General features: G+C 39.5%; 1 protein-coding gene across 1 annotated transcript in view; it reads left to right on the top strand.

The window, feature by feature from the left end:
• Nucleotides 1-16,304, top strand: part of GCN1 (GCN1 activator of EIF2AK4) — a 42,756-nt gene extending 26,452 nt beyond the window's left edge. The window contains exons 37-58 of the mRNA XM_084297349.1: nt 547-726; nt 1,069-1,289; nt 2,018-2,086; nt 2,234-2,372; nt 2,482-2,678; nt 3,046-3,188; nt 3,943-4,060; nt 4,202-4,417; nt 4,743-4,907; nt 5,317-5,478; nt 5,920-6,012; nt 6,248-6,391; nt 7,400-7,669; nt 7,956-8,069; nt 8,596-8,826; nt 9,438-9,631; nt 10,173-10,287; nt 11,412-11,508; nt 12,399-12,547; nt 13,188-13,292; nt 14,742-14,960; nt 15,589-16,304. Of these exons, the coding sequence (XP_084153475.1) occupies nt 547-726; nt 1,069-1,289; nt 2,018-2,086; nt 2,234-2,372; nt 2,482-2,678; nt 3,046-3,188; nt 3,943-4,060; nt 4,202-4,417; nt 4,743-4,907; nt 5,317-5,478; nt 5,920-6,012; nt 6,248-6,391; nt 7,400-7,669; nt 7,956-8,069; nt 8,596-8,826; nt 9,438-9,631; nt 10,173-10,287; nt 11,412-11,508; nt 12,399-12,547; nt 13,188-13,292; nt 14,742-14,960; nt 15,589-15,714 (3,467 nt within the window). The 3' untranslated portion in view covers nt 15,715-16,304. The remainder of the gene's footprint in view (nt 1-546; nt 727-1,068; nt 1,290-2,017; nt 2,087-2,233; nt 2,373-2,481; nt 2,679-3,045; nt 3,189-3,942; nt 4,061-4,201; nt 4,418-4,742; nt 4,908-5,316; nt 5,479-5,919; nt 6,013-6,247; nt 6,392-7,399; nt 7,670-7,955; nt 8,070-8,595; nt 8,827-9,437; nt 9,632-10,172; nt 10,288-11,411; nt 11,509-12,398; nt 12,548-13,187; nt 13,293-14,741; nt 14,961-15,588) is intronic.
• The last annotated feature ends 2,612 nt before the right edge of the window (nt 16,305-18,916 follow it).

An 18,916-nucleotide genomic window follows, 5' to 3' on the forward strand; every position in this document is an offset into this window, starting at 1 on the left:
AATGGCTTTATACTAAAGGAGTATAGATTTAGATTAGATATTAGGAAGAAATTCTCTACTGAGAGGGTGGCGAAGCACTGGAACAGGTTGCCCAGAGAAGCTGTGGATGCCCCATCCCTGAAAGTGTTTGAGGCCAGGTTGTTGAATAGGACTTTGAGCAATTTGGTCTAGTGGGAGGTGTCCCTGCCCATGGTTGGAGTTAGATAATCTTCAAGGTCCCTTCCAATCCAAACCATTTTATGATACCTGAGCAAATTCTCCTGGAAGATGCAAGGGATGCTTTTTATTCCTCATCTCTCCAGTAGTAGTCCAGAAGCTAGATGTTTCCTTTCCCACCCCCCCTGTCATGCCCTTCTTTTCCCTGGTACTAAACAAAACAAAAATAGTTTTTGTCTTTTAAAGTGCATAGAGTGGCTTAGTGCATTTCAGCCATTCTGTGTGTTCTCTGCTAAGACCACTTGTAGATTTGAGTTTGAGGTGAATCTTCTCTTATTTCTTCTTTTGCATTTTTTTTTCTTTCTTTCTTTTTGTGTTCTTCATGCACAGGGTCAGTGGAACTGCTGGGAGCCATGGCATACTGTGCTCCCAAACAGCTCTCTTCCTGCTTGCCCAATATTGTGCCAAAACTTACTGAAGTGCTCACAGACTCTCATGTGAAGGTGCAGAATGCAGGTCAGCAAGCTCTCAGGCAGATTGGGTCTGTCATCAGGAATCCAGAGATCCTTGGTAAGAACTGTCTGCATCTCTAGTGCTGAACAATGACCTCGGTTTATAACAGCAATGTTTGTGTTCACTGCATTTAGGATTAAATGTGAACTTCTATAGAAATGAAGCTACTTCTGTAGCTGTATAACATGAAAGCTTCACAACAGCTGTCTGCTTCAGGGCTTTTTGTGAATACTCCTTTCTGTTTTGTCAGCTAATGTTGTTAGGATTTTCTCTGTTCTATGCTTCTGAATGCTTTAAGAGGATGTAAAGCATCCTGTGAGAGAACACCAGCTCACCCTGGCATGTGCTTTTGTTTTATGTACAAATAAAGTCTTTTCTCTCCTTTTTAAAAATATTCAGCAATTGCTCCAGTTCTGTTGGATGCTCTCACTGACCCTTCCAGGAAGACTCAGAAGTGTCTGCAGACTCTGCTGGATACCAAATTTGTCCATTTCATTGACGCTCCATCGTTAGCTCTTATTATGCCAATTGTTCAGAGAGCTTTTCAAGATCGTTCCACAGACACGAGGAAAATGGCTGCGCAGATTATTGGGAACATGTACTCCCTGACTGATCAGAAGGTATGGTACTGAAGAAGCTTTCTAACTGTATGCTGTATTTACTGTGTAGAAGCTAAGGGAGAAAGCACTGGGGATAATTTATTTGGTTTGGGGATTTTGTTATTAAGGTAAACAATATTAGAACCCAGGCAGCTTTAATTAAATGTATGTAAATGAACAGGCAGTGGCTATAAAGGCAGTGAAAATTCTCAGGAGCTTGAGACTGTTAGCTCTGCACTTGCCTCATCTAGGTATTATCAGATTTATCTCTGCAAGAGAAGTCTTTTAATTTTTACCATATATAAAATGCCTTAACAAATAAACAAGCAAAACTACTACCAGTGAAACACAGATCAGTGGCTTACAGATGGATCCTGGGGTTGTCTGAAAAGTATTTGTACAACCTCGCTGTAGGCTAAAGAGCTGTGTTTAATTTTTGTGCTGATAATCTCTATATTTAAACCTTGTGTAAATGTTAAGAGTGTTGGCTTTTCCTTAGATACAAAGTGGTAAGTTATGAGTGAGCATCAAAAAGGTTTTGAGTGGTTTGCACGGAACTGGTGGTCTGTGTTCTGCTTAGAGAACAATCCAGTGTGCTCATTTGCAGGGTTTTAAAAGGAACTGATTGAACTCTTGAGATGTTAAGGATGATTGCTAATAATAAGGGGCTGAACTGCCCTTTGCATAAAGATGATTTAAGTTTTTCTCATTTTGAATCTAGTACTTAATCTTTGGGCTCTTTGTTTCAGGATCTGGCTCCTTACCTACCCAGTGTGACTCCTGGACTGAAGGCATCTCTGCTGGACCCTGTACCTGAGGTAAGTCTTTTTGTACAAATACTGTTTCAGTGCATTATGTTAAATGTTATCATCATCTTCTGTAGATCTGTAATCAGGCTGACACATCTCTGTCTTAGTAACTTTGACAGGGTATCTTACAAATCTCTTGTTTCTGTTGTCTGTTAGGTGCGTACAGTGTCTGCAAAAGCACTGGGAGCCATGGTGAAGGGCATGGGAGAATCATGCTTTGAGGATTTGTTGCCATGGCTGATGGAGACACTGACATACGAGCAGAGCTCAGTGGACCGATCTGGTGCTGCTCAAGGTGAGGACAGCTGTGTATGAATACTGAGCTCAGGCTTTCTCCTACTGAATCAGATTAGCTTTGTTGTTTCTGACATTTATCAGCTCTGTTACTTGCTTTTTTTCTCCAGGTCTGGCTGAAGTTATGGCTGGTTTGGGGGTGGAGAAGCTGGAGAAACTTATGCCAGAGATTGTAGCTACTGCCAGTAAAGTGGATATTGCTCCACACGTGCGCGATGGTTATATCATGATGTTCAACTACCTGCCAATTACCTTTGGAGACAAGTTCATTCCCTATGTTGGTCCCATCATACCTTGTATCCTTAAGGTATGTAGCAGAGACCTAAAGAGTTTTATTTGTTAGCAGATTAAAAAATAAAAAAACCTCCAGAGTATTTTAAGCATCATTTCCAGTAATTGTGAGACAGGTAGATATTTGTTCAACATTGCTGGACTATAAAAATACATAAATGAATTTAATTTATAAATGATTTATTCTTCAAGTTATTTGCTTGCTGTCTTTTGTAGTCACTAGTAATTTCTTGAAATCACCTTTGACCATTCACAACTCTATGGTCCATCTACTTTTCATGGCTGAGAGAAAACATCTTTTTGTTTTCCTTCTTGGTTTTGTATATTGTGGTGGAAAAGGAAAACAAAAACCAGCTTTCACAGACACTTCTCTCTCTGTGCAGGCACTAGCAGATGAGAATGAGTTTGTGAGAGACACTGCCCTGCGTGCTGGCCAAAGAATCATAAGTATGTATGCTGAGACTGCCATCGCACTTCTGCTGCCACAGCTTGAGGATGGCCTGTTTGATGATTTGTGGAGGATAAGGTAGGTTATATCTTACCCACAGACTTTCCATGCTTAGAAAACTGGTGTGATTAAGACTTTGTTGCTTCTCAAGCAAATTCAGAGACCTCCTATGAAGCAAAAGCAAATGTCTCTTGTTGCTTGTTGATTATGATGCCTTATAGCACCGAGCCTGAGAAGCCCTGCCAGTCATGGATCAGGTTTCCTGGTACCTCCAAAGCATTCCTACTAGATTATTAATTCTGATAGTGACTCTGAAAAGCACTTCCAAGGTAGCTGATGTGGCAATATTTAGTCGCAAACATATTGTTTCTCATTTTTCAAAGTGCTGAGTAAGGTATTGTTCACTTGTGTATGGAAATGTGCAGTGGAGCACTCACAGCTAATAGCAGTTGCTCAAAAATTAGTTGTACTAAGAGGTTTGTGTCAGCTGAGTGCTGATGGTTGCCTTTATCACAGGAGAATGTCTTTTGGATTGGCACAGATACTGGCAACGTCTTCTTCCTTTTCAGAATCCACACAATTCCCTGATACATTGCTTTGATACAGGAACTTTCTTGTCCAGTCTGGCTTGAAATTCATTCCTTCCCCTTCTTTCTAGCATGCTTGTTCACAGTCATGTAGGCAGAACGATCTTATGTATCAGCCCATACAGCATTTCATTGCTGACCTAACTCTTTGCCTTGCATTTTGTTCATGTCTCTATTTGATGTATTTGGACAGGGACTGCCTGATTACCCTGTTTTGTAACACTTGACTATCTTTCTGTTGCCAGGTTTAGCTCAGTTCAGCTCCTTGGAGATCTTTTATTCCATATCTCGGGAGTCACTGGAAAAATGACCACAGAAACTGCCTCAGAGGATGACAATTTTGGAACAGCCCAATCAAACAAGGTAAAGCTGTTCCTGCCTGTTGTGCTTTTTTTAAAATCAGCTTGGAAAGCCTGCTGGAAAGATGTATCGAATAAGCATGTATCTTGTTCTTTTTGTAAGCTTCGGGAATGGATAATAAAATTTTATGCTGTTTCTTTTCAGGCTATTATTAATGCTCTTGGTGTGGAGAGGAGGAACAGGGTGCTGGCTGGGCTGTACATGGGCCGCTCTGACACCCAGCTCGTAGTGCGTCAAGCCTCCTTACATGTCTGGAAGATTGTAGTCTCAAACACTCCTCGCACACTGCGTGAAATTTTGCCAACCCTCTTTGGGCTTCTGCTGAAATTCTTAGCCAGTACTTGCGCAGATAAGCGAACGGTGAGAAACTGAGTAATGCGGTCCCGTTACTGCAGACCTTATAAACTAATCCATGAAGAACACGGGAGAATTCTTTTATGAATCACTCTAAAACTATAATGAATTTAATTGGGCTGAGAGTGAGTATGAGTTCTCTCTTTACTGAAGGCAACTGTGATGACAGTAAAACTATTTTTCTACGACTACTTGTTACAGTGTTGTTTCCATTGCTACTACTCTTTCTATACTGTGAATGGTAATTTATAGTCAAAAGCTAACTTTCGCTTAAAATTCAGCTTAAGTTTTATAAAACAAGAAAACTAATTAAATAATTTTTGGGGAATAGGTTGCAGCACGGACATTGGGAGACCTTGTCCGGAAGTTAGGAGAGAAGATCCTTCCTGAAATCATTCCTATTCTGGAAGATGGACTGAGATCAGACAAGAATGATGAAAGACAAGGAGTCTGCATTGGGCTGAGTGAGATAATGAAATCTACCAGCAGAGATGCGGTAAGTTAAATAAGGAAGGTGAAATTTGCCATTTCCTAGGTATTTGTTACAATGCCGGGGTTGCAGTTGAGACGCAAAAATACAATGACAGTATTGGACATCTTTTATGGACTAGATTCAGGACTTATGATTGATGAGTTGCTATTGAGGCAAATGTACACATTTGCATCTGTTGATATATTTAAGCCATTGCACAGTTTTGACTTCTATAAGCTATCATAATAAAAAAAAAATCACAAGGTATCCTTAGAGCATTGCAAATCTTTGATTAATCCTTATTTTCTTCCGGTATATTTCAAGCAAACAGAAAGTTAGAGTTCACTGTGTAAATTCCTGTTCTTAGCTATTCTACTGAGTTGCGCATGTCCATTGTGCTTTAGATATTCTGTAATTTTATCTTTGTTTTCAGGTACTGGTTTTCTCCGAGTCCCTAGTTCCTACCGTGAGAAAAGCTCTGTGTGACCCTCTGGAAGAAGTCAGGGAGGCCGCGGCTAAAACATTTGAACAGTTGCACTCAACAATTGGACATCAAGCTCTTGAGGATATCCTGCCATTTTTGTTGAAGCAGCTGGTAAGCATTACTCAGCGTTAGTCAACAACTTAATGATGTTGTGGGACAAGTTTTGAATGACTAGCTTAAAGGAGAGGGAAGCTTGGATTGGCAGACCCTTCCAGGGAGTGGCGTCTCTACACTGTCTCCTCCTTGTCATGCTAGCCATCAGCAGGGCAAGTCTTGTGGCTAAAGCACAAGCCTGAGAATTGCTGCATCTGGCTCTGCTAGGGAATTGCCATTGTCACCTCCATAAATTGGCCACCGTGCCTGATATGTCACATCAGAAAAATGTGACATAAGGGCTTTTTTAGGTTTTAGTTATATAAGAGCATTTTTAGACAGAAGGACCTGTGTAAGTACTGGTTATATGATCAAGTGGTGAACAGTCACTTGAAACAAGGTTTAGCTTGGTGTGTCACAAATCATGTCTCAGGTCTGTAATGTTCTCTCTCCCTGTAGGATAATGAAGAGACATCTGACTTTGCTGTGGATGGTCTTAAACAAGTCATGGCTGTCAAGAGCCGGGTGGTGTTGCCTTATTTGGTGCCAAAGGTACAACTGGAAACAAACTTCAGAGCTATGTTTTTATTCTATTTTCTGCCAGATTTCTTTGGACTGATGACAAAATATTTTGAAGTCTTCTTCCAATTTTATGCTCAAAACATTGTCACTGCAGTTGTGATGCAGTCATAATTAAAACTTTCTCCTGTTATAGATGACTTAAAATTCATTCCTTCTGAAGAAACTTCTTACTAATTTCTTATTTTTTATTTATTTATTTTTCTAGCTGACTACTCCCCCTGTGAATACCCGTGTGCTAGCTTTCCTCTCATCAGTAGCAGGGGATGCTCTGACAAGGCACTTGAGTGTCATCCTGCCTGCTATGATGTCTGCACTGAAAGAGAAGCTGGGGACTAGTGAAGAGCAACTGGCAAGTACCATGGTTCAGTTCTGTGTTATGACTGGTTGCCTGAAGATAGTGCTTTGGGTTTATTTCTCAGCACAGAACCTGTGTTCTCTAGATTCACAGATTGCATATTACATCCACTAGCTTCTTCAGGCTGAATTTTCTTGCCTGGTGGCATATTGAAAGTTGAAAAACATATGCTTTCCAAATCCATTTGTATCCGTATGAAAGTCTCTTTGGCCTGCAACAAGATGCAATTCTCAGTTTACTTATTCTTGGAGAGCTGCCAGAGTGTCTAGTTAGCTTTATTTATTATTGGTATAGAAGACAGAGAGATTAAAGGGCTGGAAGGAGAAAATCTTCTATTTTGCACGCAGCACTCCTTCTTAACTGCTTTCAGAAACATCTGTTATTTGGACTCCAGAGAACATCCTGGAGCTGTGACTGAATATAGACATGTACACAAGTTGGTGAATTGGGAATGTTGGTGATAAAGTCCTCTTTTCTGTCTGCTGAAGATGCCCTTTCACTCAGCTTCTAGACGTACTTGTAATTAGTATTATGATGCAAAGCCGCAACTTTTTTTTTTTTTTTTTTATTTAGGTAGTTTATCTGACAAGACCCATGGTGTCTGGGGGTAAATAAGACTAGGCAGACTGAGCTACTCTAATTTTTGGAAGTTAGCCCTTCTGCAGCTGCAGAGCTATCTGTGCAACAGTTCAGGTCACTTGTTAAATGCTGAGAGTTGATTATATACCTGTCTTTGGTCCAGGACTGGTGACCCATTTATAGCTTTTTTTAACCCTAAAATTTGTCACTAAATATAAGGACTGAAATATGAGTGGGAAATCGGTTTTGAATTGAGCTTTTAATGGCAGTGTGACCAGCTATTCCATAAGAAAAGATCAGCAAGTGGGATATATTGTAGTATTTATCTAAGAGATAATGCTTTGGATAACACGGGCAAACCTGGTGCTAAATCTGGCTTTATTCTATTTGAGAGTTAATGTAAAGTTAATTTGGACTCTTTAGGAGATGGCAAACTGCCAGTCTGTAATCCTGTCCGTGGAAGATGATGTTGGACAGAGAATTATAACTGAAGATTTGCTAGAAGCTACCCGCAGCCCTGAGGTGGGAATGAGACAAGCAGCAGCTGTCATTCTGAATATCTACTGCTCCAAGACAAAAGCAGACTATACTGGGCACCTCAAGAACCTGGTTTCAGGCTTGATACGACTATTTAATGATACCAATCCTGTAGTTTTGAATGAAAGCTGGGATGCACTTAATTCCATCACCAAGGTAAGATGCAGCTTAAAAAGGTTACGGTGGTAATGGCTGGCAAGGAGAAAGCAGGGATAGAGCTGCTAAAATACTGCCTGAATTGAACCTTTTGTTTTGTCTGTAAATGACATTTACATTTGCAAATACTGCAAAGATTTGAGAGTTACAGGCTGAGCCTGACATCAGCATTATGAGTGAAGCAAGAGGAAGGAAACAGCTGCCTTCTCTTGACACACCTGAGAATTCAGAAAGAAAAGCTGGTCGTGATGTTACCTCATCTTTGTCTTACCCCTTTCTCCTGCAGAAATTAGATGCTGGGAACCAGCTTGCCCTCATTGAGGACTTACACAGGGACATCCGGGTTGTAGGGAACGAGGCCAAAGGAGAGCATGTGCCAGGATTCTGCATTCCTAAGAAGGTAAAGGATCAGAATGAGCATGTCATGCAAAGTTGGAGTCGTCACAGCCATCATGTCCCACCCTTTGGGGGTTTTGATTGATATGATGTTACAGCTATTAGAAATACTGAAAAAAATCCAAATCCACATGTTGGAGACTTTTTGTAGGCTATTCCTGCTCTTGAATTACTTTGCAGGCAACTCCTTTTGTAACAAGATTTTTGACAGTTCTGTTATGCATGTAAGTCATGACTGCTGGCTGCTTCTTGTGGAGGTGTAATGTTGGACTTGTGTGCCAAATTTCTCTGGTTTAAAAATTCTCTCATCCACCAGCACTTTCCTCATAGCAACTGGCTTAGCAAGGCATAGATGCATGAAATCAAGCTGAATAAAAGTAGCTCTGTAAATGTGGAAGCAGGCAGCTGAAGGTCAACAGGAAATTGAGAGAAACTCTCCAAGCTTGTTCATCTGGTGTATAACAGAAGCAAAAATAAGACATTTTTTGCATCGTAGCTTCTAAGCTTTTTTTATCTAATTGTCATGACAGGGAGTGACTTCTATACTCCTGGTGCTGCGGGAAGGTGTTCTAACTGGCAATCCAGAGCAAAAGGAGGAAGCAGCAAAGGCCTTAGGGCTAGTTATTAAGCTGACTTCTGCTGAAGCTCTTAAACCATCTGTGGTAAGCATTACTGGACCACTCATTCGGATCTTGGGAGATCGGTTCAGCTGGAATGTCAAGGTGGCTCTGCTTGAAACATTAAGCCTTCTTTTAGCCAAGGTAAGATTCAAAGTAATTGACTGGTTTGTGAACATATACCGTGATAACCTTCCTAAAATCTGTTGCTCTTCATTTAAATATGGTTAGGATACCTGATGGTGTATATCTGATATTTAGGAATGGCACTGCAACTGGCCTACTGAAAAAAAGTGTCCTATTTTTGAATCACTGGGCCTCTTAGAAATATTGCTAAATGCTGTTCCCACTTTAACTTGATTAAAAACTACCGTGTAATTAATTTTTCTCATGCATTCTCCCCATTTTGTGAAATGTTAAGTTCAAAGATGATAATCTCATGCATTTGAACTGAGCTGAGCTTTTATTCAGTGCTTTCCACAGAAGCGAATATTCATGATGGTGTAGAAATCTTTTAACATTTTCCTTGTATTTCAGTCTACAGAAAGAAAGGTTAGGTTTGAAATGAATAAACATTGCATGGTAAAGCATTATTTGTGTTCTTCCTGTTTTAGTGGTGTGGTAGATCTGAGTAAGGGCTATTTGCTACTCTGATAACTGACTGCTGTACAAGTTGTGCTGTTTACAGGCCTCAATTTATAGCCACTGTTTCAGACTCGTCTGCATCACTTTTCCTTCTTTCATCTCTGGTGTAGGTTGAGATTGCCCTGAAACCATTTTTGCCTCAGTTGCAAACAACCTTCACCAAAGCTCTGCAAGACTCCAACCGTGCTGTTCGGCTCAAAGCTGCCGATGCTCTTGGCAAACTCATTGTTATCCATGTAAAAGTGGATCCTCTCTTTACTGAGCTATTGAATGGAATTCGTTCCAGTGATGACTCTGCCATCAGGTAAGGTGGAGGTGGTACCTCAAACTTCGCTGGGTTAGAATGGCAGAGCTACTGTAGCTATTTGAGTAGAATTTCTTCCCTCCCTTAGTTCTGAGAGTAAGATTTACTCACTATTAATCAAGAGTTGTAAAACCAAGGATGTGGATGATAGGGACTTTCTGGGTTAAAAGCTAAGCCCTGGTGTGTGACTTCAGGGAGGTGTTACTTGGCATCTGCTCAGTTCTTCTCCCTCCTGAATCGCAGAATGTTATGGATTGGAAGGGACCTACACATACAGATCCCTAACAAAATGATTTCCTGATTTATTTCTTTAAAATCTTTGAATAGTCAGAAGTTATTTATGTTGTAAGAGACAGACACAAACATGGAAATATTCTCTAGCATGCGGCTCTTATCAGTGGAAGGAACATCAGTCTCGTAAACGGCAAAGTGTGTTAATCTAATTACTGTGTGAGAAATTCTTAGGGATGTCCAGAGCTCAGTTTATTCTTTAGGGTGAGGGAAGAGGCAATCTCTGACTGTACGTTGTTATCACTTCTAGGGACACGATGCTGCAAGCTCTGCGGTTTGTGACACGAGGAGCTGGTGCAAAAGTAGATGCTGCAATTAGGAAGAATATCAGCACGCTGCTTCTGGGGATGCTGGGACATGATGAGGTATTGCTTCAGACAGCTGCAAAGGGTCCCTGTTATGGACAGTCTTACTTTTAAACTTGCCATCTGAACTTCCTAACAAAATTATTTTCTAAAATACCTTCTGGGGAAAGAAACTTACATAAAGAAGCATTTTAGTTGGGCATTGCCCACTAAACTGAATGCGGTCTGTAAAATCAGTCTTGTTGGAACCTTACCTGTGAGCCAGGTGCAAGAATTGGAGATCTCTAGCCAGTTACTTTTAACTCTGAAAACCTGTGAGTTTAATGTTTCCTTAGCAACCGTCTATGTGGGTTTGACCTGCAGTTCCTCACCGACGTGCTTAAGAAAGATCTGAAGTCAGGATTTGCTTTTTATCGCAGAAAAAACCTGCAGTACCTTCGGTGCATGCACATACATGTGTCTGTAGGCTCTGAGGTGGGGGTTGTCATTTACTGTGAAGAATTTCTTTGCTAGTGACATATTTTTCTCCAATAGATAAGTAATACTAAGTTTAATATAGGGTTTTCTATATATGACAGCAACAGTATCATATGTGAGATTAAAATAAATAATCTTAGTAATTTTTTTTTGTTTGTTTTAATGCAGACATACAACTGTTGTCATGCTAGAAACAAAACCAGAAAAAATCCCACTGGATTTGATGTTTGAGGGTGGAGAATAGCAGTGATATTATAGTTGCATAAGCAAGCCGAACCTACAAAAGTCTGGAAGCTTTACATTCAAAGTAGTATGAGTTTATTACAGAGATAAGCTTATCTAGAGATGGCTAGAAGTAATGCTTATTTTCTAGACTATGAATCAAAATGTAAGTGTTAACATATCTTTTGAAACACTCACTTTCATTTTATGACTTGTTAACAAGTCAGGATTTATATGAGACCTCTAATTATTCAATCTTTGCTGGCTTTTCTTTGACTGTGGAAGAGGCTTTAAATTCCATTCCATACAAGAAAACTCATGAAGTGACACACAGGTAGTACTAGGAGTGAAAGGGTGCCTACTAGTATGTTTTCCCCCTTCTCCGTTTATTTCATATCATCTTCTGTCACTTGCTCTTCTTGCTACTGATCAGTGATGTGCATTGTGTCCCACCAGCATTACTCTTTCCCTCCTTCCCTCATTAGGATGCCACCCGCATGGCCTCAGCTGGCTGCTTGGCAGAACTGTGTGCATTTCTGTCGGAAGAGGAGCTCAGTACTGTTCTCCAGCAACACTTACTGGGTAGGTGAAGTTACCGTGACCACCAGAACCAAACCTGAAAAGCAGGGGAAGATACTTTCTTAGCCAGTGGTTTGGGAAAACTTTATGACTAAGTGATTTAGGTTCCTCCTTCTTATCTTAAACATGAATCTTCAGATTTCCTTGTACTTTTCTTTGCTCTTGGCAGTTCATGTGTACACTCTGGTACACTGCTGTAATTTAGGTTTACCTGTATTTTTTCTGGTTTCGTTTTCAGGTGAGTTGATGAAAGTACCAGCATGGCCAAGTAATTGCTTAGTGCTGACGCAGAGGATGGGAGGTGACAGGATGTTGAGGAAGGGTGGAGGGAGGGCTGTCCCACCTTAGTTGATGACACTGTGATCTTAGATTGGCTTATGCTTATTGTAGACCAAATCTGGTGGCTTCAGATGCTTTTGGAAAATTAACCTTTCACTTAGACAAATGCATGAATTTTGTGAGAAACTGTAGGTTGGAAGTGCAATGGTACTCTATGGAATTATAAAAAAGGAAATATGTTACCTGGTTTCAGATTACTTTTGACACCAATAAAATTGTAAAGCTTATGTAATTCCAAAGGCAAGTTGCTTCATGCACTAAGTGATGTGGGCCTGGCTACATGTGACTTGGAAGACCATCAGAAATAGCCAGGTTCAACAATGCAGAGTCATTTCTTTGTGTCAGGTTTCCATATCTGCCCATAGGGTGTTCCCATCTGATAGTGGTGCTGTGGTTTAGCACAGTGTATATGGCTCTTTGGGAGGAGTGGAGAAAGGAAGATGCTGCTTTAGATGTTGTTAATTATTTCGTTTTATCTAAGGGAGTTGACAAACTGACAAATACTTTCTCAGATGTAGCATTTTTAGAGGTATTTTTTTTTCTGTCATTTCTAGCGGATGTCTCTGGAATTGACTGGATGGTGAGACATGGACGAAGCCTGGCTCTCTCAGTGGCTGTAAATGTTGCTCCTTACAGGCTGTGTTCCCCCAAATACTACAACAGTGTTCAGGAGATGATCCTCAGCAATGCCACCGCTGATAGGGTAAGCACTACCTGAGGGTGGGCAAGTTCTGTTCAAGTGCTTGTGGGAGTAGTTTTAAAAGGTGCACAAGTCCATTGTAATACCAAAAAAAAAATGGAACAAAAAATTCCCAAGTGCAGTCTGAATGTTCTCCCTTGACTAGATGCAGTTTTAGAGTGAAATGACATGACTGTTCTGATTCTTTGAGTTCTGGTCTCTGTGGAGATGAAGATTAAATAATCTTCAGCCGTGGAGCAACTTTCACTGGGGGTAAATTACACTTCTGCTGTCCTATTATAGTTCTCATTCACAGGCCAGGTTTACAAGTGCAAATATTTCAATTTAGGAGGAAGACTTTAAAAATAAGGTTGCACGAATAACTTAGCGCTGAGAACTTGTGGGCCATGTGCTATCTGCCACCACATTCCATGTAGCTCACAGCCACATCGTGATTTTTATTATACTTATCCAATAACATTACATTGTTTTTGTTAGTTGCATGCTACCATTCTTTTAAAGATCTGTTTAGCCTTTTGCAAAAGCTCACTAGTCTGTGGGCCTGCAACTAGTACAGGCTCTGTAGAGTCTGTAACTATGGGTCTAGTTATGGGGGCTATTGAACTCTGCTGTAATAACACCAGTTTCTGTTTGTATGTTGAAGATACCCATTGCAGTTAGTGGCATCAGAGGGATGGGCTTTCTTATGAAGTACCACATGGAAGAAGGGGGGAACCTGCCTCCAAAACTTTCCAACCTCTTTATTAAGGTAAGACTGTTTATGCTACCTGGTATTGTTTTCCTGGGATCTTAACTAGTGTCATATGATCTTTCTTTCAGCTAATTCATAGGTGGTTTTCTTTACAAAATATCTGTATTGTAATATAGCATTAAAGCTGAAACCTCAGCTCCCTTATTTTGGGAAGCTCTAAATCCCTTGATGCTTGGAAATCTAGGTAAGTCGTTTTTTGTAGCAAAGCACAGACAGAATACCTTTACTAGCCTACTTTGTAGCTGCAAACACAATACCACCATCTCTGTTGTAATATGGAAATTTGACTTTTGTTCTGTGTTCATTGTGATTTTTTTTCCTTTGCAATAACAAACAGCTGGCAGAGATGGAAAACTGTAGCGGGGGAGTTATCTGTTTGTTTTTTAAGGTTGCTAACGGATTTTGTTAGAAAGGTGCCAAATACCAACTCCTTTCCTCCCTGGTTTTGCTGCAGTATTTTTCAACTTTTTTTTTTTTTTTGAATGGAGTAGCTCCTAGAGCCTGGAAGAAAAGTGAATATTGAAGTCAATGCTTTTTTCCAATTCATATCTATTTAAATAATCTACCTCAGAATTCCTTTCTCTGTTGTTCTGGTTTATTTTTTTCCCCATGAAAGTAGAAGGAATCTGATTTTGAACGTTAGAACCTCAGGATCCTTTTTAATGTCTTAGAAAAGGTGAGGGAAAACAGAGTGAGATGTAATGCTGGAGCAGGTGACCTGCTGCTTTTTATTTTGTCTGTTATCTTTATTGTAAATAAAAATGTGTTATATTTTCAGGTTTTACATTTCAGTCTGTCAAACATGCAGGTTGACATGGAGGCTATAATTCTTCAAAGCAATCTTTTTGTTTGAAATTCTACATCCATACATTAATTTGTATCATAGTATTATGTTAAAATATAAGTATCACAATTGTCACAATACCTTTATCATGGCATTAATAGTTGATGTGTAAATGCTAGCTTTCATGTTCTAATATGTTGAGATTAAATCAAAAGTAAGCATCTCTCAATTTTTTATTTTAAAATTAAATATCCTATTGAAATGTACCTTAAATGCTAATCAGAGATTGAGTGGGCTGTTGCTGCTAATCGAGTGTATTTTACAGAGGTCCTAACACTGTCAGCTTTTGCTGCATTCAGTGGTCACTGTCATTTCCTGAGAATGCTGAAAGAGAAGCATGTGACCCTGCCAACAACCACATTTTTAGAAGCTTTCTTTTGAAAAAGTATCTTGTTTTCAAGGTTTAATCTTCTCTTACTGTATATGTAAGTTTAGTAAAACTTGTTTATAACTAACATGTTTCTCTCTTGTGTATCTGTGAGTTGAAGACTGCTTGTTTTTCTTGTTGTAGCTTAACATACTTGAATTAGAAAAAAGTTAAACGTGCTTTAAATGCCTGTCCTTGGTATATCTGAATTTAAGACCATCTTTGTCTCATTCAGTGTCTCCAGAACTCATCCAGTGATATAAAGTTAGTTGCGGAGAAGATGATCTGGTGGGCAAATAAAAGCCATCTTCCCGCACTGGATCCTCAGACAATAAAACCAATTCTCAAAGCACTTCTGGACAACACAAAAGATAAAAACACGAGCGTAAGAGCCTACAGCGACCAAGCCATTGTTAACCTTCTGAAGATGAGAGCGGGTGAACAAGTACTTGAGGTATGAGACAGAAGAAAACATAACCACCGGTAGCGGGCTGTGTCACGTGGCTCTGCCTTTGGTTGTTTTAAGTGTTGGGTCTGGAGTCTCAGAAGGTGCTGGCAGTCTCTTTATGGAATAGATGGAGTGGGATGTTCCTTATTTGCATTTAAGCCTTCATCACTATTCTCATGCTAAGCTTTGAAGAAATATGCAAATTACCTGATGCTGTACAATCATACCATGCAGTATTGAGAAGATCAAGGTATTTAATGAACCCTTAATGTTTACAACAGTAGACTTGCTTTCAAAATGCCTGAAGCCTTACAGTGCTGTAGTTACCTCAGCTAGAACTGGTAGTTTATTGCTGTTGTCACCTGTATAATCCTATTGCAGTATTAGTGGTGCTAGAGAGAGTATTTTTAGGATGGATGGAATGAATACCCCTTTGCTACATCCATATCCAGACCTCTTTTCAAAGTCCTAGTTGGTTTTGGATAGTTCTCATGTTTGGAATTATAAAACCAGATGAAAGCTTTGGGCATATTTGAAAAATTGTAGACAAGTATGCCTTGTGAGGCACTGAAATTTGTTATTTTGAATGGTGTATCCTAAGGAATTGGTAATTGGTGTTGTCTTCCTTCCACAGTCGGTTTCCAAGATTCTGGATACTGCCAGCTTGGAGCTTCTCAACGAAAGCTGCAGGCGATCCCTTAAGAAGCTGGCTGGCCAGGCTGACTCTGACGAACAGATAGATGACACTATACTGACGTGATAATAAAGCTCAAAAAGACAAGAAAACACTGAACCAACCGCTGCATCAGCATTTCAACTCAAAACACCTATTTTAAATGTTTTCATTTTTGAAAATGTTAATTCTGATGGGATTTCATGAAAAGGACTCCCAGAGAGTATTTTAGTATCGAATATACCAGAATAGCCTTAATTAGACCCACATTAGCTGAAAATTGAAAATTTGGTCCCCTTTTTGAAACAGATAATGCGCAAGAAACAGATATACTAATCAATACTGGTAAATTATGGCCAATTGTGAGGTGTGGCTAGAGCACATCAGGCTTAAACTCTGGTGATACCTATTTTTTTTTCCAGGATCTCTGCAAAAACTCCAGTATTCAAAGTACTGTTGGTCTTTTCCAGAGACCCTGTGAAGCTGGAATAGAACTCAGTGAAATTTCAATCGTATTGTTTTTGTGTACTGCTAACTTGCTGCTTGTGACGGTTCTGAAGACTGAAAATCCCTGTAAAACACAGTATTTAAAACAGCCTTAGAAATCACAGATACAAAAGGGGAATTAAATGCAGTCTGTTTAAAGAAGGAACATTTAATAAAGGCTTTGACTTTGATCCTTCTGGTGTAAACTGTTCTTTTTAGACATTCATTTGTCAACAAACTAATACTGTGATTTACTTTTTGGACCTGCTTTTTCTAGGGCGTACGGTTTGTAGAGTGGGTAGTGCTACAATCTATAAAAACCCTTTTGCAAAACTGAGGAGGCTAGGGTTTAAAACCAAGCCAGAAGTGACATTTAATGAAATTTGTAATTGCTCCTGTTCATTTCCAAAGTATTTTTGACTACATCCAGCTTTTTGTTATTTGACTTGTGAAAAGTCCTCTATTTTTGTCTTCAAAGGCTTTGAAAGATACTTGGCACTTCCAACACACAGATTTTTTTGTCAATGAGTTGTACTGCCCCAAGAAAGCAGTGTTTTACTTTACCTGGCCAACTATGCACTTGTGTGGTTTCTTTTTTTTTTTTTTTAATTAACTAACACCTTTAATGCCACTTGATGTAAATAGTGAAAAATTGTGTTGCAAAATGCCAATTTTTAGGGGGAAAATTTGTTTTGCATTCTATGCAGAGTAGTAGTTAAGCGAGCTGTATCTGTTTAAGAAACCTACAGAGCAGATGGCTGCACCTCAGAAGCTAGAGCATCAAAATCTGTACTTTCAAAGCAGGGGGATTCAACTCTGGATGGCTCAAACCATGATGATGGGAGAATACAATACTACACATCATAAAATTTGAGAGCATAAAATGTAACCACAAGGGATCACACCTTCCACTAGAACTGATTTGCTGATTGCTGTGGCAATAGCAGCAAACCTAAAAACATTTAATCTTCACCACGCTAATTCCTGAAATAGCAAGATACAGTCTTGAGTAGGTATTTGGGAGTGCTGTGCTTTGTTCTGGTCAAAAGCCTGTCAAAAAGCTCCTGATGTTCTGTCAGCTCCCAAGCCTGTGGTACAGGCTCCTGGCAAGCAAGTGATTTGCTGCAGAAGCCAGGCGGAACTATTGGAAGTGACTTGGGAAAGTCAGCTGCTTTACCGCTCATCTAAAATAGGCTCAGCTCCGACTGAACCATTCCTAATTGATTCCCATATAATTGTTCTTCTACAGCATCATACGCTGGTGATTCTATAACTCATCTATGCCATCTATTTCATTAGAAGCACTTTCAGACTGTCAGAGCTTACCTCATGTCTACCAAAGCCTTCCTTGCTGCTACTGGAGTCTGTTACTGACTGGCCCATTCCCGCAGGCATTGAGAACAGTTAATTTGTGCAACAGCCACATCGTCCCTGCAGTGTTCTCTTTCCTGGATGAAACAAGGATGGATCTATTAAGTTTCCACGTAGATCATGTTTTCTAAACCTATCCTGTTGCCCTTCATATTTGTTCCATTCTGACTTGTAGTTGTCTCGTGGTGTCCACTGCTGGACCAAGTCTTCTAGTGGAGACTATTACTTTGCAAGTCCTACGTAAGACACAGCTGTCTATCCCAACATGAGGTTTGGCTCCTTTTTATTTTATGTCAACAAGTCTGCTGTTAAAAACATGTACGGTTTGTGATCAACTATGAAACCAGGCTTCAAAATTGCTCTTTAGCTATTTATGTTAAACATTGTATTCATGCAGTTGATTACATCTACAAAATTCTACTAGTTTCCAGTTGGTCTTACTGAACTTCCAGACTACTTATTTCATAACGTTTATCTGCATTTTTGAAGGTTATTTTGAATTCTGCATTTGCCTTCCAAAATACTTGCAAAGCTCTTCTGCTTTTTATTATCTAATGATTAAAAAAATGTATTCTCTATCCCTTCATCCAGATAATTAATGAAAGTAATAAGCAGAACCAGTCATGGGATAATTCACTGTAGGAAGCTACTTGCCTGCATGCTGTTTGACAGTGAGCTATGAGTAACTACACTGAGCAGAAAACTTCCAAGTATTGGGGGATATCCCTTGGAGTAGCTCAATGTAGTTTATATGTCATTGCTTATAAAACTGTTGTGAGCAATCAAAAGACTTCCACCTAAATGTTACGGTAGTTTTAGGCATCACAAGCTTTATATATTGCTCCTCTCTCACATCCAACTCCTGTATTTTAGGTGGGAATAATTTGTTTTAGTATACTTTGAAGAATTAACTGGTCAGTAGTACCACAGTGTATCTTTCTTCCTCCTCTAAAGAAAAATACTGTATTTCCTAATTTGCAGGTTCCTAAATATCAAAGCTGGTCTACAAGATCATAAGGATGAGTGGTAATAGAATAGTACATCTGTTTTGTTTTGTTTTGTTTTTAATTTACTTTCCTTTAAATCTTAAACTCCATTTTTGCGATGAATTGATAATAATCAGAGTGAAAACTCAACTAAAAATGCTCTTAAGGATGTGGCAGTCTCAGTGTGTTGTGATTAATTTCACCTATAATGAATGAACTGTGTTTTGGGATAACAGGAACCGCAGTTAAACCATGCAATACAAAAACTACTGTGCACTGAAGCAGATTTAAACAGACTTTTATACTATTCAAAAACCACCAGATAGGTGGCAAACAGCACAGTGTTTGTACTGAAATTGCTTATTTCACTAATGTAGACAGGAAAGAGGAAAAAATTGCAAGTTTTTCTAAAGAACAGCAGTTTGGGATTTCAATCACAGACAGCT

This window comes from Netta rufina (assembly GCF_964035555.1).
Source record: "Netta rufina genome assembly, chromosome: 17".
Lineage (NCBI taxonomy): Eukaryota > Metazoa > Chordata > Aves > Anseriformes > Anatidae > Netta > Netta rufina.